This window comes from Peromyscus eremicus, chromosome 5 (assembly GCF_949786415.1).
Source record: "Peromyscus eremicus chromosome 5, PerEre_H2_v1, whole genome shotgun sequence".
Lineage (NCBI taxonomy): Eukaryota > Metazoa > Chordata > Mammalia > Rodentia > Cricetidae > Peromyscus > Peromyscus eremicus.
In genome coordinates this window covers 90,452,424-90,474,242 of record NC_081420.1, presented here as the reverse complement: position 1 = coordinate 90,474,242, position 21,819 = coordinate 90,452,424, and the positions used below count along the sequence as shown (strand labels likewise).

The 21,819-nt window shown below is 52.3% G+C and overlaps 1 protein-coding gene across 1 annotated transcript in view; it reads left to right on the top strand.

The window, feature by feature from the left end:
* Nucleotides 1–21,819, top strand: part of Cmip (c-Maf inducing protein) — a 200,549-nt gene that overhangs the window by 158,934 nt on the left and 19,796 nt on the right. Inside the window, exons 6-10 of the mRNA XM_059263939.1 lie at nucleotides 4,441–4,503; nucleotides 8,919–8,999; nucleotides 12,688–12,791; nucleotides 14,599–14,703; nucleotides 19,804–20,157. Of these exons, the coding sequence (XP_059119922.1) occupies nucleotides 4,441–4,503; nucleotides 8,919–8,999; nucleotides 12,688–12,791; nucleotides 14,599–14,703; nucleotides 19,804–20,157 (707 nt within the window). The remainder of the gene's footprint in view (nucleotides 1–4,440; nucleotides 4,504–8,918; nucleotides 9,000–12,687; nucleotides 12,792–14,598; nucleotides 14,704–19,803; nucleotides 20,158–21,819) is intronic.

Here is a 21,819-nt window from a genome sequence, read left to right as displayed (position 1 = left end):
TTTTAGTGTTATTAAAAACAGTTGTCCTTGGGCTAGACCTTAGCGGTTATCAACCTGTGCGTCTCGACCCTTTGCGTGTGTGTGTGTGTGTGTGGGGGGGGGGGGTTGGAACGTCCCTTTCACAGAATTTGCTTATCAGATATCCTGCATAACAGATATTTACATTATGTTTCGTAACAGTAGCAAAATTACAGTTCTGAAGTAGCAATGAAATAATGAATGGTTGGAGAGCCCCAGTATGTGAAGAACTGTGCTGAAGGGTCCCAGCATCAGGAAGGCTGAGAGCCACTGGGCTAGAGCAGTGGCTCAGCTGTTAAAAGCACTTGTTACTCTTCCAGAGGACCGAGTTTCAAGTGCCACTTCCCACGGTGGCTCACAACCATCCGTAACTCTAGGCACTCATGTGGTGTACCCATTCATACGCACCTGGGGCACTTAGCTAGCATGTGCAAGGTCCTGGGTTCAATTCCCAGCACCACCAAAAAACAGAAAGGGGGGGGAAATGTTCAAGATAGTAAAATATAGTCACCCTCAGGACCTGTGGGTGATTTGAGGACCTCTGAGGATGTCAGACTCTACAAGTGTCTAAGTCTCTGGTGGAAGACAGGATGGCATTGACACATAGCCTCTGCACATCCTCCTGTGTTAGCTCATCTCTAGATTTTAGACCATCTGGTACAATGTGAACAGGTGCCAGCTGCCCCATGGTAGTGTCTTGGGGACAATGGCAGAAGTCTCTACCTTCTGTCCAGACACAGTTTTTTCCCCCCTCCAAATATTTGGAACCATGGTTGTTGAATACAGAGATGAGGGTCCCACAGATAGAAGGCTGACTTAGCTTTGATATTGCTAGTATTTCACTGTGCTTTTGTTGTTGTTGTTGTTGTTGTTGTTGTTGAGCAGGTTTTTGAGCCAAGCCTAGTGGCACAAGTGTATTTTCCTAGCTACTTAGAAGACTCAGGCAGAAGGATCACAAGTTCGAAGCCTGCCTGGGCGACATAATGAGTTCAAGATAGTCTGGCCAATTTAATGAGACTTTTCTGGAAATAAAAAGAGGGCTGCAACATTGGCTCAGTGGTAGAGCCCCAGCCTAGAGTGCCCCAGTGAGGGACTGGGGTGTGGCTCAGTAGTAGAGCCACTAAGGTAGGTGAAGGCCTAGATTTTCTATCCTTAGAACTAAAAAAAGGAGGGGAGGATGGCTTTGCCCTTCTCTCACCACCATTTTAAGGGGCTGTTTACACACAGTAACAGCTTCTGGCAAGGGTCTTGTTCTTCATGAGAGCAGTGTGACAAGGGACGTGGTCCACATCTGTCTCCCCACCTGTCAGTGCAGCCTGGAGACCCTTTCAGGTCTTTTCTGTAAATGTCTTGCTCAAACGCCCTCTGCGTAGTGACATCTGCAGAGGGAAATTCCTCATTTTGAAGGTACCCTGGGCATTTTCAGAGTGCGACAATTCTTCCTCTCTGGCCTTCACTCTCAAGAGGCCTCTGGAACAGAAATATCTCTTAAGTGTACCAGGTACCCCTTGGGGCCAGTTCACCCTCATGAGACCTACTTTCATAAAGATGCCTCTAGGAGGCATGTCCAACCTTTTGACGACATGGCACAGCATTGGCATCTGCAAAATTCATGCTCAGGAGCCATGTGTTGAGTTACCAAAATCATTACCCAAAAACCTCCATGTTTTAAACTTACTGTGTGTGTGCCGTGGTGTATGCGAGGAGGTCAGCAGGCAACTGGAACCGGTCCACTGGTCCCTTCCTTCTCTGTGGGTCCTGGAACCAAACTCAGGTCATGAAGCTTACACTGCAATCCCTTAACCCTCCAAGCACCTCACCAGCTCTGTGGGTAGTGTTTTGAAGTTTGTGATTTGGTGAACTGTGTTCGTGGCGATCCAAGGGCTGCAGTCTGGACATGCTTGTTATTTTTATTTAACTGCTGTCCTTTCCAGTCCAGTGGCTCAGTCAGTGCTCAGACTCCATAAAATGCCAGTTTGGTGCCTTTCGCATGGGCTGCTCCGGGTTCTCTGAGCCATCCTACCTAACATGCCAAGCAAACGGCCTGGCTTCTAGAAAGATTCAAAAAAAAAAAAAAAAGAGAGAGAGCTTGCTTATTGATTGTATCAATATATTTAAATATGGTCGGCACTTCCTGACTAGCCGAGACCTGGCAAACTCCCTGACCCACAGTCTCTGTCTGCCCCCGTGGGCCTAAGCATCAGATGAGGTTATGACTTGTTGGCCTTGGCACTTGACCACTGCTGTCAGCGCTAAACCAGCCCCCCTACCCCCTCTGTAATTCACTTCCATTAGGAAGGAGGCCTGGCATGAAGGGACTAGAGAGACCCAACCCAAGGGGACCACACCCTGCCCTGCACTGGTGCCCGGGTAGAACATGGGCAGTGCCTCGTGAGCAGAGAAGGGGCCTCCCATCCTGTTGCTGCCTCTGTGACCCGAAGCCTTCTTTTGTTTAATGAGCAGGGCTGTGCTGGGTTGTCTGGCCCTGGGGTGGAGAGTTGGGCACGGTCCGCCTCCGGGAGGTAGAGGAAAGACAGCAGATAACTGAGGCAGTGACCGGGCTGGTCAGGTCACAGGGAGGCCTACCGCTGCCTTCCAAATCATGCTGTCCTCATTGCCTGGTTTCTCCTTCAACATCGTCCTTGTCCCCATACTCTGGTCTGTGCCGTGGTAATGTGAGGAGTGGGGCTGTCTATACCTAGAGTGAACAGTAACGCACACATGAGGTCGCCAGAATGGCTCCGAGTCCTGGTTCTGCTGCCTGCCAGCTGTGCACCACCCTAGGCCTGTGCCTTCGCCTCTCCAAACTCGGCCTTCCATTCTCAGTGGATCAGTACAAACTCCTGCATGTGGACGGGTCACACAGTTGTAGTCAAGCAGGCTGGCGTAGGGCACTGAAGACCACCATTGTGAACGCTGTCATTCTGTCGTCTACATGGCAGTTGCTCTGTGTCTGGGTGGGATGGTGAGAGGTGGGACTTGCCCTGCACTGGCCTGGGGATCCCTGACCTCACTTGCTGGGACTGCCCAGCCGCAGAAATGGAGCCAGAATGACACGGTAATAATCTTTTTTTTTTTTCCTTCCAAAAATCATTGGTATTGTGTCAGTTGAAATGGAAGGTGTCACCTGTGGCTGGTGGCCACCATGCTGGATAGGACTAGACAGAAGAGAAGAGGTCTGAGCACAGCTCTGCCTGTTGGTCTGAGTGGTGGCTGCTTCCGCTCTGTCTGTCGAGATGACTTCCTCTCAGAGGACTGCCCACCTGAATACCCGGTCACCAGCAATCTCGATCTTTTAATTCCTCCTCTCTGGTACCAGGCATTGAACCTGGGGCCTCACACATACTAAGTAAGCACCCCATCACCGAGCTGCATCTTAACACTTTTTTATTGTAACTTGTTTGTTTGTTTGTTTTGTTTTTGTTTTTGTTTTGTCGAGACAGGGTTTCTCTGTGTAGTTTTGGTGCCTATCCTGGAACTCGCTCTGTAGACCAGGCTGGCCTCGAACTCACAGAGATCCACCTGGCTCATAACTTGTTATTTTAACATAAAGTCTTGATGTCCAGTTGCCCAGGCTGTCCTCAAACTCACTCTGTAGCTCAGTCTGACCCTCTAATTCCAGACCCCTGCCTCAGCCTCTCAAGCAACTGGGATGACTCCTGGACCTGGCTCATCTCCTCTATGTAGTCTTTTCCACACTACCCCTAGAACCAGCCAGGCCTTAGTGTTACACAGCAGACCCCAAGGAGACTTGGGCTGCACTTGAGACAAAGCCACTTGCTCCAGTGGTCTTGTTACTAGGAGGGGCAAGACCAGGATTTCAGCCAGGACTCTGCCCAGCCTGTGTGCTCATCCCTAAGGTTGGTGCCAGGAGCCCAGCCACCCCTCCCCTCCCCACCTACACATGCACAGATAGGAACATAGAAGATTCCCAGATCCCTTAATTTTTTTAATGGTTTATTTATTTTTGTTTTACGTACATTGATTTGCCTGTATAAAGATGTTGGATCCCTTGGAACTGGAGTTATAGGCAGTTGTGAGCTGCCCTGTAGATGCTGGGAATTGAACCCGGGTCCTCTGGAAGAACAGCCAGTGTTTTTAACCACTGAGCCATCTCCCCAGCCTCCTAGATCCCTTGTTTAAAATGGCATCATGTTCAAAGGAGTTGTGAACTTGAAGGTGATATGGATAAATGCCAGCTAGGCATGAAGCCTCTTAAGTTAGATGTGCCACTGTGGGACTAGGCTGGAGCCTTCCTGCACTCTGGAGTCCTGATCTGTACATTAGCAAAGGAGCTCTACCCAGTGGAGGTAGAGAGGGGTGTTTGCATTAGGCTCTCTTCTGCAGACCACTCCCCTCGCTCCCACCCCACCCCCACCTCCACCAAGTCCTGCTGACCAATGGCTGTTCCTTTTCTTGTAGGCAATTGCGCCCCTGCTGGAAAACAACCACCCACCACCAGATCTCTGTGAATTCTTCTGCAAGGTATGGTATCGCTGCAATGTGCTACCAAAGGCCACTACCTTTTGCACTGGTATGCAAGCTAGAGTGCATGTGAATGCACTGGCTGAACACGAGTCTAGTCAGGGTCCCAGGTGCAGGCAGGAAGGAGGCTTGCAGGTACCCGTCTTGGGGCCGCTGTCCTCTGACAGACAGGCTAAGGAAGAACCGGGCGTCTGGCTTTTCTGTGGACTATTCCTGGCTGTCTTGGGAGGCAGCTTGCAGCCAGTCTTCTGGATTCCTGACGTCAGAGCTGGGTTATTCTTAGCTGAGGCTCCTCTGAGCACTGGCTGGCCCAGGGTAGGGGCCCGGCTGCAGGGCTTTCCCTGGACAAGGGAAACTGGCAGCATGTGCCAGGTCAGCTTGGAGGAGCCACAGAGCAGGGCAGCATGCCCAGGGACCTGATGCCAACCTCACAGCAGTTTGTATGCAACATAGCCAGTCACACCAGGGGACAGGGCCTTCCCAGAACAACAGCTCACAGCCTGGAGGGGCTGGGCTGGTACACAAATCTGTCTGTCCTTTGTTCTCATTCTCTCTCTCTCTCTCTCTCTCTCTCTCTCTCTCTCTCTCTCTCTCTCTCTCGTGTGTGTGTGTGTGTGTGTGTGTGTGTGTGTGTTTACTGTAATAACTTGATATCCTTGGAACGACACATGCTTGCCTCTTTCACCTCCCCAGCACTGCATTGTCACAGCCCTGCAGACTGACTTCCTTTGTCCTTACTCTGTGGTTCCCTTAAGCACCATGTGGGGCCCCTGCCCCCTTCTGCAGCCCCATGCTGCTCGTTGGGAGCCTATCGGCTGTGCTCATCATGGAATAAGCATGTGAAGCAGGAACAGGGTCCTGGGCGGAAACCCTAGTTTTTCTGTCCCCTGGATGGCAGGCATCAGAGTGCTGGGGGTGGGGCTTGGAAAAGGGGACAAGACTGTGTTCTCTTTGGCTCTGCTTCACCTATAAGGAGACCTTTCCCAGTGACTCACTCATTGGCCAGCCCATGGCATCCAGGGGGCAGTTCAGGACCCAGCACAGAAGCCCCTTTTTCATGTGGTATAGGCAGTGGGCTCTCTCTCTGGTCCAAGCCAGCGAGCATCCATCAGCATGGCAAGCCCACACAGGAGAGAGGCCTCTGCTCCAACATTCATTGTCGGCTCCTAGGCAGATGGAGTAAAAGAGCCCAGGCCTTTGGCATTTACTTATTCTATGTGTTGGTGCACACATGTGCCATGGTGAGTGTGTGGAGGTCACAGGATAACTTGTTGTTGGGAGTCAGTGCTCTCTTTTCACCTTGTGGATTTTGAGGATCAAACTCAGGTTGTCAGGCTTGGTGGCAAACCTGCTGAGAAACCTCACCAGACCCCCAAAGTAGCTCTTTTCCCTGGGGTTCCTCCTAGCAGGAAGTAAAGTAGGAGAAAATGGACCTTGGCAGCCCCTGCTGGAAGAGACGAGGATCTGGCCAGTGCCTTGGGGCTTCAGGCTAAGTCCAGGGAGAGGAGCTTTATTGCTACAAAGCCCTCCCCTCCAGCCCCCAGGTCCTTTCTGAGAGTCTCTGAGGAGTCTCCAGAGAGTGCTTCCTGCTGGACATCCAGGCCTCAAACACAAAGGTCTGAGGAAATTTTGCTGGCCGGATTTCCCAGAAAAGCCCTGGGCTCTTCCTCCCAGGTCCGTTGGCCTCAGTAAGAGTTGCAGATGGAACTCCTCCGGAGCTAAGGGGCTCATATGTACAGCAGATCAGTCGGGTAAGATCAGTGGAGCAAGGGAGCTCGTCTGCTCAGCAGAAGTCCTTCTCTTCAAAAGCAAGGCACCAGGGGATGGAGGGTGTGGCTTAGCGATAGAGCGCTTACCTAGCACAGACCCCAAGCCTTGCATTTGATCCTACCCCTGCATAAAACTGGGTATGATGACTCACACCTGTAATTTCCCAGCACTCAAGAGATGGAAGATAGGAGAATCGGTGTCAGAGTCATCTTTGGCTGCACGGTACATTCCAGGCCAGCCTGGGCTATGTGAGACTTTGTCTTTAAAAAAAAAAAAAAAAATGCCAGTGTGAGGGACTCCATGATGATGAGGAAGGAGGAGCCAGTCTTGGCCTGTGGACTCCTGCAAGATATTGACAGCAGCCACTGAAAAGCCAGAGGCCACCCCACATGCAGAATGTTCGTCAGCTTATCAGACAAGCCTGCTGGACCTTACATAAGGAATGAGATTTGAGACAGAACAGACCCACCTGAAAGGGTCCTAAGAGCACAAAAGATCCTATATCCTGTCCATTTTTTTTTTTTTAAAGATTTATTTATTTATATATACAGTGTTCTGCCTACATGCCTGCAGGCCAGAAGAGGGCACCAGATCTCCTTACAGATGATCGTGAGCCACCATGTGGTTGCTGGGAATTGAACTCAGAACCTTTGGGAGAATAGTCAGTGCTCTTAACCTCTGAGCCATCTCTCCAGCTCCTATCCTGTCCATTTTTCCCCCTTATTCTTATAAAGAAAAAGCATGATGCTCTGTGGGTTTTCACCCGGTTGAGTTAAAACCTAAGTCCAGCCGGGCGGTGGTGGCGCACGCCTTTAATCCCAGTACTCGGGAGGCAGAGCCAGGCGGATCTCTGTGAGTCCGAGGCCAGCCTGGGCTACCAAGTGAGTTCCAGGAAAAGGCGCAAAGCTACACAGAGAAACCCTGTCTCGAAAAACCAAAAAAAAAAAGGAAAAAAAAAAAACCTAAGTCCACCCACAGATGTGTATGGCAGGTTTAGTAAGTTGTCAGAACTTTGAAGTCACCAAAAGTGTTCCTCAGTAAGTGAATGGATATTAACTGTGGTCTGCCTGTGCAGTGGGATCAGTGAATGCGTGTGCGTGAGTATATGCACATGCATGCAGAAGTCACAGGACAACCTCAGGTGCCTTTCCTCAGGCAGATTTTGTATTTTGACAACAGTTTCTTCACTGAGGTGGGGCTTGCCAATTGGCTAGGCTGGCTGGCCAGTGAGCCCCCTCCTGTCTCTGCCTCCCCGGTGCTGGGATTACAAGCATGTTGATTTTCCCTTTTATGTATGTGTAAATGTATGTCACGTTACATTTATGTGAGTTCCCTTGGAGGCCAGAAGAGGGCACCAGATTCCCCGGAGCTGGAGTTACAGGTGGCTGTGAACTGCCCAGTGTGGGTACTGGGAACCAAATTCCCATCTTTTGCAGCTTTAACCTTCCTAACCTAGTTCCCTCTTAACCATGGAGCTGTCTCTCCTGCCTCCTGCCTGGGTTCTGGGGATGGAACCCAGCAAGTGCTCCACTGAATCATCTCCCCAGGCTCCATCAAGGGACTCTTACTCAGCACTGCAAAGAAATGAGCAGCCAGGTGTGGTGGTGCACACCTGTAATCCTGGCAGTGGGGAGACTGAGGCAGGAGGACAGCCTGAACTACTTAGTGAGACCTTGTCTCAAAAGAGGAAGGGAGGAGGCCGGGTGGTGGTGGTGCACGCCTTTAATCCCAGCACTTGGGAGGCAGAGGCAAGTGGATCTCTGTGAGTTCGAGGCCAGCCTGGTCTGCAGACTGAGTTCCAGGACAGGCTCCAAAAACCAAAAAAAAAAAAAAAAAAAAGGAAGGGAGAAAAGAACAGTGAAGCCTCAAATAGCCAGTAGGGAACACTAGCCTCACATCCATGAGTGTTACCACTTGGGGACACCATACTGCACAGGCTCCATGCCTTTGTGATTTCAGGTATGAGTTAAGCATCCATAGTTCCCAAATCTGAAATCCACGATGCTCCACAAATCCAAAACTTTGAGTGAGGACCTGACACCACGTACAGGAAACTGTCAAAATCGGTGTACTAAAAACATGTCATAAAATTACCTTCAGGCTCTACGTAAAAAAAGAATCTATTACTCTTTAGGTCTCCGTATTTCAGACAGGGCCTATTAACTTGTGCATATGGCTCTGGGAGGGGCAGGCTGCTAGGGAGGTTCAGAGTTCAGTGGTTGTAAAGGCTGGAGGAAAGGCAGGGCACTAGGCAAGCAAAGTTCAAGGCAATACTGCTATATACCACTGTCAGGGTAGTGCATACCTTTGGCCTTGGGTCCAGACCCTTAGAATGTGCACCCAGAGGCCACCCTAGTGTAGACTGGACTAAAGACCCTGTGACATGCACTGGCATGTCATAGGCTAATCACCTGGTACTGTGAGCAGTTGACCGATGGGAGACTATGACACACCTCCACTTTGCAGTTTTTCTGTGAGCCTAAGCCTGCTCTAAAGCATTCGGTCTTCCTAAATAAGCTGCAGCAACGTTCAGCCGGGGAAACTATCTCCTTGATGGGCTTGGTAACATCCTCTGGCCTCTGGAAGCAGGGGGCTGTGGGCGGGGCTCCCCCAGCCTGCACTGACTCTGTCCCTCTCCCTCCCAGCACTGCAGAGAGCGGCCCCGGTCCATGGTGGTCATCGAGGTGTTCACACCGGTGGTTCAGAGGATCCTTAAGCATAACATGGTGAGTGCCTGGACAGCCTTGGGTGGGTGGGCGTGACCAGTGGCCGTTTTAGGAGCTGCAGCTTGGTGCGGCCTGCCCTCCACGACTGTGTTTTTCTTCACTCAAGCAGGCAGAAAAAACCTTTTTTCCAGTAGGTGAGAACAGATGCTGTGGCTGGGGGCGTGGCTTCCAGGCAGAGCGGTCCCCACTGTGGGACATAAGCAGTACACTCTGCTCTCCGGGATGTGGAGGGGGACTCCTCACTCTTGAAGGATGCACTGAGCACATCCTTCTGAAGGGCGTGTGTGGAGGGGCGAGAGCAGCATCAATGGGAAAAGCCTAGCACATGTGGCCTCAGCTGGGCATAAATGTCAACATCACAGTGGTGACTGCAGGACCCTCACCCTGAGGATTCCCCTCCCCTCCCCGTAGCCTGTCACCCCAACACAATCTTAGGAAACAAAGTATCTGCCCAGATCATTAAAGTCAGGAAAAGTTTGAGCAGGTGCCCAGGCCAGAGGAAGGACCCGTGACAACTGAGTGTCATGTGCAGTCCCGGATGGGACCCCAAAACAGACAAAGGACATTGTGAGGGCTGGAGACGTTCAGTTAGAACCCTGGGTTCTCTCTCCAGCACCTCATAAGTCAAGTGTGGTGATATACCCCTGTAATCCTAGTCCTGGGGAGGTGGAGGCAGGCAAGCCAGTTCAAGGTCATTCTCAACTACATTATAAATTTAAGGCCAGCTTGTTCTACATGAGACTCTGTCTCCAAAGCAGAGGTGGCAGGGGCATACACATTAGGGGGAAGCGATGGAAATCTAAACAGAGTAGAGGCTAGTTCATTTTTAAAAACATAAAGGCAGAACTTAATTGTTCCCTTTAAGGACCCGGCATTCAACGTGTGTGGCACTGAGTGTGAGAATGGCAAATATTTTCTCAGTACCACGTGTAGGGCAACTGAGACTTAACGAGCAAGACCTGCTGGCTGACCATGGGCCTACAACACAGACAAGGCCTAAGAATAACAAACATGTATTCCTGGAGATTTATGGGGCACCTTTTCGGAGCCAAGCAGTGTGGTGACATTAACTCAGTGACGGCTCTCTGACATGTACACAGACGTCTGGGACCAGAAAGACTGGGCAGGGTCACCAGGGTCTGTGTCACCATGAGTGTGCATGATGTGGGGAGTGGGCATCTAAGGCCGGGACACCTCGAGTGGTCCTGAGCCAGCCAGCCATCAGCTGGCTTGTTCTTTTAAGGTTGTCTGGGCACATGAAAAGCCCTGGGGGCAAGGTGTATAACCCAGCCCCTTCCCCAGTCGGGAGTGAGAGTACTTGACAGTTGCACTACCCCACCTTCTGTACTCATGGCAGACATCACTAATCAAGTGCAGCACACTTGCAGCATCAGTGAGAGTTTTCCTACTTAGTGCTCCAGGTAGTAGGAGCAACTTGGAAACTGTGTTGGAACCATGAATAGATCCTGCCTGCTGGCTTCGGACATAAGCAATTCTGGGTTTTCATTGATAGTCAATTAACATTTCATAAGGGTTCTTTGGGGCAGGGGCCTTAAAGGGATAAAGTCACCAGTCTGGCCTCCAAGGGCTCAGCCATGTGCTGTTAGCCTTGTACTTGTTTCATCTCATGGGATAATGTTTTCAATACAAACAAGAAATAACTCCAGGGCAAATGCATAATTTATATCGTCTGCTGGCCTGGCCTTTGAGAGATGCCTCCTCAGCCACCACAGGCATCAGGGAGATTAAGTATTTGGGCCACACTTGACTCTTGGTGCATCTTGGCCGTACACAGGTTGACAGGAAGCACAGACAGGAACCTAGGGAAGAGCAGGAGCTGTGGAGCTGTGGCTTGGAGTCCCATGACCACACACCCTTAACAGGCCTCAGGGAAGCAGTGTCTGTAGACTCCTGTAATCCTAGAGATGGAGTGGCTAGAGGTGGATTCCCCCACCCCCATTCCACAGGGCCCTTTAGGATGGCCCAGATTGGCTTGACACACTGAGGCCACACAGCTTTTCTGTCACCTTTTGTAAGAGAATGGGGCACCACGGGCACCTTCTTCTATAAGAAGGCAAGATAAAGTACCTCAAAGTCTCCCTGCAGGACTCCATTCCTAGCTCAGTGTTGTATATGTGCATGCCCACAGTCTGCACACATGTGTGTGCATGAGTGTGTGTGGGTGCACAATTCTTAAGCCCCTCCCTGGGTTCTGTTTTTTTTCCTGTGTAAACAAATGACCTTAAAGAGCACGCTGTACGGAAAGCTACACCCCTACTCCTGTACTGGGGATTGAATCCAGGGCTCAACCCCTGAGCCCACAAGTTGATTTTTTTTCAGTAGGTCCCATGGAGCGGGGGAGGATGAGTCGGGTGACACCAAGTGTCACCCATGAGGTGTCTTGCTGGCCAAATACATCATTTTTCCCAGAGCTGGCGCAAGAGTGTGTGTGTCTTCCTCTCACTGACCAGGCTATACACCTGTGGCAGAGTGGTGTGGGCCGGTACCTGTCCACCTCACCATCCCGTCCCTAGCTGAGCATGGGACAGAGCACAGACGGACAGTAAGGCCTGAAAGGCTTTTCCTAAAAGGGCCGCCCTCTTCCTTCATTATCCAATTCTCTAGACAAATCCAGGACTCACCAAGCCCCAGGGCCACTCCAGGTACTTGGCTTGTACCTCCTGGTCGGGCTTGCTCTGCCCACACCTGCTGATGTCACCCTCACATTGTGCCACTCAGCTAGAGCAGGAAGAATCCCTTTGTCCTTGGCCAGGGCCCGTAATTAAGCAGCCTCAAGTGCAGTCGCAGATGGACGCCTGTGGGTCTAGATGCAGCTGTCCCCCAGGTTAGGAGCACTGCCTTTTTAAGTGCCCATCTTCCTCCTCATCGCTGCAGCCTCCCCCCTTCCCCCCCTTCAGTGACGCAACCACACTGCCCTTCCCTGGCTGTGTTCTTGCACACTGGCTCCCTCCTGCGCGCCCACGCCTAACACCCACATCTCCTTCCAGCTCCCGGTCACCACAAGCGCATCCTTGTTTGTGCATACTTCTCACTGTGGTCTCACTGTGGCCCAGGCTGGTCTCAGACTCAGGAACTTCCTGCCTCTCAAGAGCTAGGATCCTAGGCGTGTGCCATCATCCCTGGCTCTCTCTGTGCCTATGAAGGTTGTGGTCTTCAGACGCTCTTTGCTCTGGACAGCAGGGTTGTCTGAGGGACTGTGCCTGGACTCATCCCCACTCTGAAGCCAGCTTCCCCTAGCACGCCTCCACTCAGGAGGAAGCTGGTGTCTCCTCACTGCCTGTGACAGGGTATGTGGAGCTACACTCCCCCAGAGCTACCTTCTATTCCCAACCCCAGGAGATGCGTATCCTTCTCACTATTAATCTACATTGGAGTCTCTCTGACTGCCGAGTGCTTCGGACACCAGCTCAGAGGTTCAGGTGGCTGCCTCAAAAGAACTTGCAGTTTCCCAGGGCAACCAGAGGCCAGGCAGGACATCTGCCACTCAAGAACCTGTGGAGGATAGACCTGGACTTGATGACTTCTGCCTGCCCAGCAGAGCCGTGGGGTGGGAACATGCAGTCTACACCAGGACCCCTCCTGACCATGGGAGTGCAAGTGTGATTGTCTCCCTTTCCCGTCTCCTGCTGCCTGTGCCTCAGTAATTCTGCCTTTGCTGTCCCTGCAGGACTTTGGGAAGTGCCCAAGGCTGAGGCTCTTCACCCAGGAGTACATCCTCGCCCTGAATGAGCTCAATGCAGGCATGGAGGTGGTAAAGAAGTTCATTCAAAGGTGTGTCTCTCCCCCTTCTCTTCCTGTCCCAGACGACCTGGCTTATGATACATGGGGAAGAACTGTCTCGCCTTGTAGGAGGCACTTCATTGGACTCTCCCAGCCCTGCATGGTCCCAGCTACTTGTTTGTTGTGTGACAATGAGCCTGTCACTCTGCCTCTGTGATCCTGGGAGGTTGTTGCACAAATAAATACCACATGAGGAAGCCCTTAGCCTCCTGGAGGGGATCTCCTGAATCATGTTCTTGTCTCTGTCTGTCCCCGTCCCGCCCCCCTCGCTTGGGGGCGGGGGGAGCTGTGGACAAGGACCAGGGACAAGAACAGCACTGCCTTCTCACCTTGGCCTGTACTCTGTGAGGTTTCCTTTTCAAAAGTTCTCATGCCACAGTTTCCCCGTGAAATGAGGTCCCCAATACCCATGCTATTCAGTGACAATCCCAGTGAGCTGAAATGTATTAAGTTGTCCTGTGGAGTTTTGTTTGTTTGTTCGTTGTTTGTTTTTTAGGTTTTTTTAGGGGTTTTTTGTTGTTGTTGTTGTTTTGAGACAGGGTTTCTCTGTGTAGTTTTGGCGCTTTTCCTAGAACTCACTCTGTAGCCCAGGCTGGCCTCGAACTCACAGAGATCCGCCTGGCTCTGCTTAAGTGCTAGGATTAAAGGCGTGCGCCACCACCGCCCAGCTGTCCTGTGTTTTAGGAAAATCTGGGTGCTGGGGGTGTGGCCCAGTAGGCAGATTGCCTAACATGCTTGAAGTCTGTGGTCCAGCACTTGGTAAGTGGAGGCAAGAGGATCAGAGATCCAGAAGTGCAGAGCCAGCTTTGGCTACATAGCAAGTTCAAATCCAGCAGGTGCTACAAGAGACCCTCTTTGCAAAAGAAGAAAGAAAGAACAAGAGCCTGTTGATCCAGTGATGAAACTGGGCTTGTGGCCTGTGCCCACTGCAGTTTGACAGTGTATTCCCACACTCAAGCAGGTTGTTCTTCTGCGGGGCCTGCTATTAACAGGGCCCCTTCTAAAGGGGCAGGGCAGGCCTGTCTCAGTGACAGCTGTGATGACAGTTTCCTAGAGAGGTTGCATACGTCATCCTGGGCACACAGGCCAGCCCATTTTACAGATAAAGGCCATGTCACAGAGACCCCCCATAACAGACAATAGATGGTAACATGTATTATGAACTCAGTGATGTTGGAGGGGCCGTGCTCAGCTAAGGTGACCTGAATGACATGGGGTGATTTTTTTGTTGTTGTTGTTTTGGGTGGTTGTTTTTTGAGACAGGGTTTCTCTGTATAACAGCCTTGGCTGTCCTGGAATTCTCTCTGTAGACCAGGCTGGCCTCGAACTCACAGAGATCTACCTGCCTCTGCCTCCCGAGTGCTGGGATTAAATGCATGCGCCACCACTGCCTGGCTGCATGACTTTTTTTTTTACAAAGCACACTTTGAGAGTAAAATTGTATCATGAATAGTCATTCCAGAAACACCTGTACAAATGGGACTGTCCTGGGATAGAACCACCATATGCTGCATCCTTCTGCGAGCGAAGTTTGATCCTCTGTCACCACTGAGGAGGGGCTGTCTCTCTTCACACAGCTCAAGGTGTAGGGAGAGAGTCTAAGCAGCTGGCCAGGCCACTCAACTGACACCCCAGCTCTGCCCGAGTCACCAGCCACATGGCACAGGCTCCCCACCTGTCCTCAAGAGGGCTGGCAGAGTAGGTGGTGTCACGCCTGGGCAGTACCTCAGCACCTCAACTCCACCTCAGGCTAACAGCTGCTCCACAGCCTCGTCACCTTCCCTCTGCTCTCTTCCAGCATGCATGGCCCCACAGGGCACTGCCCACATCCCCGGGTCCTACCCAACCTTGTGGCTGTGTGCCTGGCTGCCATCTACTCCTGCTACGAGGAGTTCATCAACAGGTCAGTGCTACTGTGGTGGGTGGGTCTGGGTGGGGGCAGGGTTCCTCCATATATCTGAGGCCAGCCTGGAACTTACTATATAGCCCAGGCTGGCTTCTCAATCCTCCTGGCTCCACCTCTGGCGTATTGGGATTGCACATAGGCACTCTCATGTATTATCATGCCCAGCAGCTTCACACTTACTGAATGTTATTTTTTTATGTGCTGGTAAAATATAACTTTTTAAAAATTTATTACTTTGTTACGATTTGTCTCAGCATTTGTGCCACCTTGTCCTGGGAATGTGTTGCCCAGGAGGGTGGCTTGTCACCCCTCTCTGTTGGGAAGGTGGAGTGGCTGTTGCTGCCTTGACCTCATGCTGTTTGCCAAATGCCTCAGCCCGTTTGTGTGGGCCCAGCCCTGGGGTAGGGCTGAGAAGGTGTCAGCAGCTGCAAGGCACCTGGGCTCTAGTTACTGGTATCCTCTGCTGAAGGGCACTCACTATGGGGCAGGGTGACACCCTGAGGGAGTGAGGTGAAGGTGCGTGTGACACTCTAGGCGTTGTGGTAAACACTTGTCATTTTAGCACTCTGGAGGCTGAGGCAGGAGGATTACAGGTTTAAGGATACATAGTGAGAACCTGTCTCAAAAAAAAGAGAAACAGGGCCGGGCGGTGGTGGCGCATGCCTGTAATCCCAGCACTCGGGAGGCAGAGCCTGGCGGATCTCTGAGTTCGAGGCCAGCGTGGTCTACAGAGCTAGTCCAGAACAGGCTCCAAAGCTATAGAGAAACCATGTCTTGGAAAACCAAAAAAAAAAAAAAAAAACTTAAAAAAAGAGAGAAACAGATGCATGTGTGGAGTGTGCACATGTGTGCACTTGTGTGTACATAGGGGAGGGAGCATTAAGGTGTGTCTCAGCCTTGCCGTTTGGGGACGCGGGACTTGGTGTGTAGTCTGCACATTTTTTCCTCAAGAGCCTGCTACAGAATAGTGCATTTTTTGGCGTGCTAAGAAGTGACTGCATTGTGCCTGTGAACATTTCCTCTCCTGGGGTCAGTGTTCTTGGGGGACACACCTAGATCTCTGACTACACCAGAACCTGTCTAGTGGGGAGACAGGCATGCGCATGGTAAAGCTGGGTAGTGAGGGAGCCAGAAGGGGGTTCCTGGGGGTGCTTGTCTGGGAGAGGAGCTCCAGGAAGAGCCTGGGATTTAAGTGGAGCATGTGACTACTGTGGGCAGCTGCTGTGTCCTCCAGCTGGGACCCCTGACTCAGGAGACTGGGTATGGCACATTTGTTGTGTGTCTCATCCCTCGCCCCCGTTTTGATACAGACCTCGTTTGTCCTGGATGAGGCTCTTTAGGGGTTACAGAGGGTCACAGGTGCCATTGATCTGTGAGCAGCTTTCTATAGTAGACTTCTAGGTCATCAGAGGCTGATACGCAGGACATTGTGGAGTCTGCTGCAGCTACCCGGTTTTTCAGCTGAATCAGCACAACTGGGGGGGAGCAGGCACTGTCTAGGCACCATTAGAGCAGGGGTGGGGGGATGGGGGGGCGGGCAGCATGTACTGAAGTATTCTCTCAACAGAAAGCTCTAGTGCCTTTAGGGTCACTGGACTTGGACAAATGGAGCTTCTAAAACTAACAGGCAGAGGACAGGAAAGGGGCTGTGACAAATAGGTAGCAGGGCACGAGAGCAGAGGACTGTTGTTCTTGGTTCTGGTCCTGATATATTATTGCCTGAGAGGAGACCTCAGGCAATAATAAACCATTTCCTTGTTTTGGAAAGGGTGGCCAGATCCCAGGGGTCAGCTCAAAGGCCATGGCTGCCCCTTCTCATAAGAATACCAGCTCCCAGCTGGGCGGTGGTGGTGCGCATGTCTTTAATCCCAGCACTCAGGAGGCAGAGCCTGGCAGATCTCTGTGAGTTCGAGGCCAGCCTGGTCTACAGAGTGAGATCCAGGATAGACGCCGAAACTACACAGAGAAACCCTGTCTCAAAAAAAAAAAAAAAAAAAAAATACCAGCTCCTGTTTGCCTTGGGCTGTACATCCCTTCCCATCCCACAGTTGGTGGTGACATCACCTCGGCAGCCAGGGATCGTGTGAGGTGGGATTTACACCAGGGCAGTCGGCCGATGCTGCAGATCGGGGCACCTTCGTCCTGGAGAAGTGACTGTTAGTCTTTTGCCAGCACAAGACAGGGTCTATACAGCTTAGAAAAGAGAAAGGAGGAGAGGATACCCAGGCCCCCACTGCCATTGTGGATTAATTGGCATGGTCTTGGTAGTGTTTGTTTGGACTCTGCTGGCCAGAGCTAAGAACTCTTGCCAGGGGGATCCTTTAGGGAGGTACTATTGAAGACAAGACCTCCAGACTGGTAGAGAGGCAAGAAACAGGAAGAGGAGCATCCAGGCAGAGGGAGCGGCATATGCAAAGGCCTAGTGGTGCCAGGGCTTGCCGGCCATCACAGCATTTTTCCATCTGCGGTCCTGAACACCTGCTGCAGAGCCACTCAGCCTGCTGAAATTACGGGCAGACTTTTGCAGGGGGCGGGGGCCCGGGGGGGGATTCGGGAGCCTGCTTGCTTAAATGGCCCATGGTCTACTCATGGACAGAGGGTCCCTGCAGAGGAGGAGCCCCTGGTCTTGGTGTGGCTAAGACCAGTGACAGAGAAGCTGAAGATGAAGGGACTCCCCTGGGATGGTGTTGATAGCAGGTGGAGCTCACTCAGCAAATAAAGTGCTGGCTGTCCAAGTGTGAGGACCAGAGTTCAGATCCCCAGAGCCCACAGAGAAGAAGCTGGGCTTTTATGAGTGGGCGTGGCAGCCACTTGTAATCCCTAGCAATGTGATGGATCCCCAGAGCAAGCTGGCTAGCTCGGCTAGGGAAATCGGCAAGTTCTGGGTTCCAATGAGAGACTCTACTTCAGTCAAGGGAGACACCCCGCATCGACCTCTGGCCACTGCACGTACCCACGCATACATGGCACCCACACACGTGCAAACAGACATACCCACATGTAGTCTGTTTGCATGTACTCTAAGATTCCTGCTATACCCGCACTACACCACACACACTCATACACACACACTAATAACAGGAACGAAAAATAGATTGAGGTTCGGCGTGTGGGTGCGGGGGGCCCAAAGTTTGCCACTGACAGGCGGCAGATGCTGAGCCAGAGGCCACACTTAAGAGGAGGCTGGCCTGGGTTACGTTTTCGGAGAACATGGCTGAGTCAACAGAAGGTTTAAGTAGAGGAGGGATGTCATGGGATTGCTCTTCCAGCACTACCCCCCTACCGCTGCTGGGGGAGAGAGAGATGGGCTGCAGGGCCTCAGTCATGAGGGACTGTCACAACGAAGGCGTGAGGGGGATGATACGATAGGTTGTCCTTCCTCCCACACAGGCTGGCCTTGGCTCCCAGTGGGGCCCAGCTGAGCCTCTGGGAGCCCTGGAGAGTTGGGGGGTCCCAGCTGCTGGCATGACTCCCCCCCTCCTCTAGGCCTGGTTCTGCCAAGTTGTTTCCTTTTGGCCCATTGGCTGGTCCCTCCCAGTGTCCTCCAGGCCTCTGCTCCACTCCCGGTGAGCACACGATGTTCCCACACTCGAAAGAACAGACAGCCTGACCCAGGTTAGCGTGGCTGTCTGGAAAATCACCGCACAGAGCCAAGAGGCCTTGAAAACTCCACTCCTCGACCCCAGCAGAGGCAAACAGAGGGAGCTGGAGTGCTGAGCACGAGGCGGGGGGCAGGGGGGGAGCAAATGAGGTCTGAGCCCACGGAGATCCACAGGCCCCACCTCACAGACAACATGTGGCTTCCGCCCACTGTGGAGTTCACAGGTTTACAGAAGCCAGTGATTGCTTTCCCCCAGCAAAGCCAGAATGTGTTTATTGAGCGCCCTCAGTGGGCTGCGCTCAGCCCTGGCTCACGGCAGGTGCAAAATGGATTCAGGCCTTGCCTGGGTCTGTTCTCAAGTTCTGCACATGGCCCCGGAGCTGCCACGTGGAACGCCAGTGCGAGGCCGAGCCCTGTACACCAGAGCACGTGCCTGCTTCTCTTTGGGAACATGGCACACATGTGACAAGTTCGAGAGGGACCTAAGCAAGTAAAGTAGCTCTTCCTTTTTCTTTCTTTCTTTTTTGTAAGCACTTTATTTTTCTTTTTTGCATTTGATTATTTATTTATTTACTTATTTATTTTTTTTATTGTGGGAAGGCTTGTGTGGCCAGAGAATGACTTAAAAGACATTCTGACCTTTCACCATGTAGGGCCTAAGTAAGGATCAAACTCGGCTTGTCAGGCTTAGGTACAAGCCCCGCTCCCTGCTGAACCATCTTGCCCATCCAGTGAGCAACTGTTTGTAGTCATCCCCGGTACTGTGCTCAGTCATGTGGAAGCCCTGACATTTGCTTGTATCAGGCCTCCCTAGGGCTGAGCTCCTTGAGTGTGGGGGTGTTTCCGAAGTTCCCTGGTTCAGGGGAAGGTCGCAGTGACTGTCGCAGTGAGGGCTGGTGTTGGTACGGGTGCACCAGTACTAAGTGGCTGTCACAGCGAGGGGTGGCATTGGTTCAGGTGCACCAGTACTAAGTGGCTGTCACAGCGAGGGGTGGCGTTGGTACAGATGCACCAGTACTAAGTGGCTGTCACAGAGGGAATGTTCACTTGTTCAGCAGGTACGGTTGAGTGCCCGCTGTGCTAAACTGTGGTGGGTTAAGGAGGCAGGCAGACTGCTCTGGACTCCAGATTCAGTGCTCCTCTTACTGAGCTGTGTACACCCCAAGCCGGGCCTCCATTTCTTAGTTCCTAATGGACTTCCTGACAGCTCCACTTCCTTGTGGCCCCGTTACAGGGAGGTTAGGGGAACCCACAGCTCCCCAGAGCTGATGCATGAATGCTCAGGAAATCTGGGCCTCCGGTGGCCTTTTGTTTTCAGTTTCCATTTCTGAGACCGGGACTCAACTATTTAGCCCAGGCTAGCCTTAAACTTTGAGGCATCCTCCTGCCTCAGCATCCCAAGTGTAGAGATTTATTAATCTCTGCTCAGTGCTGGGCTTTCTGGTTGCCAAGGCTGACCCCTGCCCACACTTGGTGTTTTTCTTCCCCCTCTCCAGCCGCGACAACTCCCCCAGTCTGAAGGAGATTCGGAACGGCTGCCAGCAGCCGTGTGACCGGAAGCCCACCTTACCTCTGCGCCTGCTGCACCCCAGCCCAGACCTGGTGTCTCAGGAAGCCACGCTGTCTGAGCCACGGCTCAAGTCGGTGGTCGTGGCCTCCAGTGAGGTCCACGTGGAGGTGGAGCGCACCAGCACTGCCAAGCCGGCACTGACGGCCAGCACGGGCAACGACAGTGAGCCCAACCTCATCGACTGCCTCATGGTGAGCCCAGCATGCGGCACCATGAGCATCGAGCTGGGCCCCCAGGCCGGCCGCACACTCGGCTGCCACGTGGAGATCCTCAAGCTGCTGTAAGTACCCTGGAACTCGCTACAAGGAGGACAGGGGTTGGGAGGCTGGTCTTGCTGCCAGCCTGAGTCCTATAGGGGTGGGTGTGACTGAGGCGCCTGTGTGTATGCACACTCGAGTTAGGTGTGCAGAGGCAAGTGTGTCCCAAGGCTCAGGCAGGAGGAGGATGGCTGCAAGTTTAAGGGCAGCTTGGGTTATATAGTGAGTACCAGGTCAGCGTGAGCTACTGAGCAAGACCCTGTCTCAAAAACAAACAAGCAAGTATGCCTGTGAGTGGGGGAGGGGGACCTCCAGCACCCTGTGGTGTCACCAGCCATTTAGCATTTGTTTATTCTCAGTCTTAGTCACACTGAGTTGTGTTAGGATTCAGAGGGTAGAGGTGAGTTTCCAGCCACCTGACTTGTCAGCCAGAATGGGGATGGGGCGGGGGGCACGTTGGGGTATTTTGTGTTCCCGGAGGGGTACTGTGGTGTCTAGAGCTGAATGTGTGCACACATGTATGGTATGCACGGTTAGACCATGGGCTCCTGTGGTTGAGGGAGAATATGGAGGCAGCTATCACATGTCCCTTCTTGCTGTTGTCCTTGAGAGCACTAAGGGGCCTGCTGAAATGAGTGCCAGCCCTCTCTGTCCCCTCAACTGAGGCCAAGGGAGGGTACAACCCAATTTATTGATCCTACAGCCAAAGGAATTCAAAATCCGTTCAGAGCACCGAGAACCGAGCTCAGATCTAGGTTTCCATGAGGCAGAGGAATCTTGTTTCTTTCCTGGCCATGGCACCCTGAGCCTCCCCAGCCCCTTGGCTCTGGGCTCCTCTCTGAGCCACACTCTGGCAGCAGCCTTCCAGGCCAGAGCTGGCTGCCTTGGGCCATCTCCCATGGGCCCCTGGCCTCTTGCCATCTGGGTCCTTTCTCCTGGGAACACGCAGGACTGAGAGGCATCACACCACTCCCTTACAAATGTTCCTGAAGGAGTGTCCTGTTCCATCTGAGCTAGAACTCCTGCTTGCTGCAGCTCCAGGGCATGGGTCGGGGGTCAGGGGCCATACCTGGTCCTGGAATAGTCTGATAAAGCCAGGAAGGGCCACACTAGAGTGAGACCAAGTTTCTGAACTCTTTCTCAAACCAAGCTGGCTCTTAGATCTGTGGTCCTCAGGCCCTCAGACTCCCTGGATCTCAATAATCTCCTGCAGTTCATAGGGCTCCCAAGTTCAGAGGAAAGCAAGTTTAGGTCATACGGAGCTGGGTGCATGTTCCCGGGTGCCACTTACTAATCTGTGACATAATCCGGTCATATGACCTCTCTGAGTTTAGCCCTACAGCCAGGCCTTGGTGACATAGTGTGAGGATGGGATGTTGTACCCATTTCTCAAAACCCCCAGAGACCACCAAGGAGCCGGTTTCCGATGCAAGCACACAAGGGTCCTTTTATTGTCAGGTTCAACCTGGGCCACCACATGGCAGATGGAAGGAAATGTGGTGGTGGTGGCCACGAGCCCAGGTGTACAGAGTTTTTATAGGGAAAAACCACAAGCCAGGAATTGGCAACTTGGGATTGGGTAGAAGGGATGTGGGGCAAGGTGATTTTTTGAAGCTATTGGTCTAGACTTTCGGCGCAAAGCCACATTTGAAACCATTGGATTGTACTTTTGGCGGGGAACCACA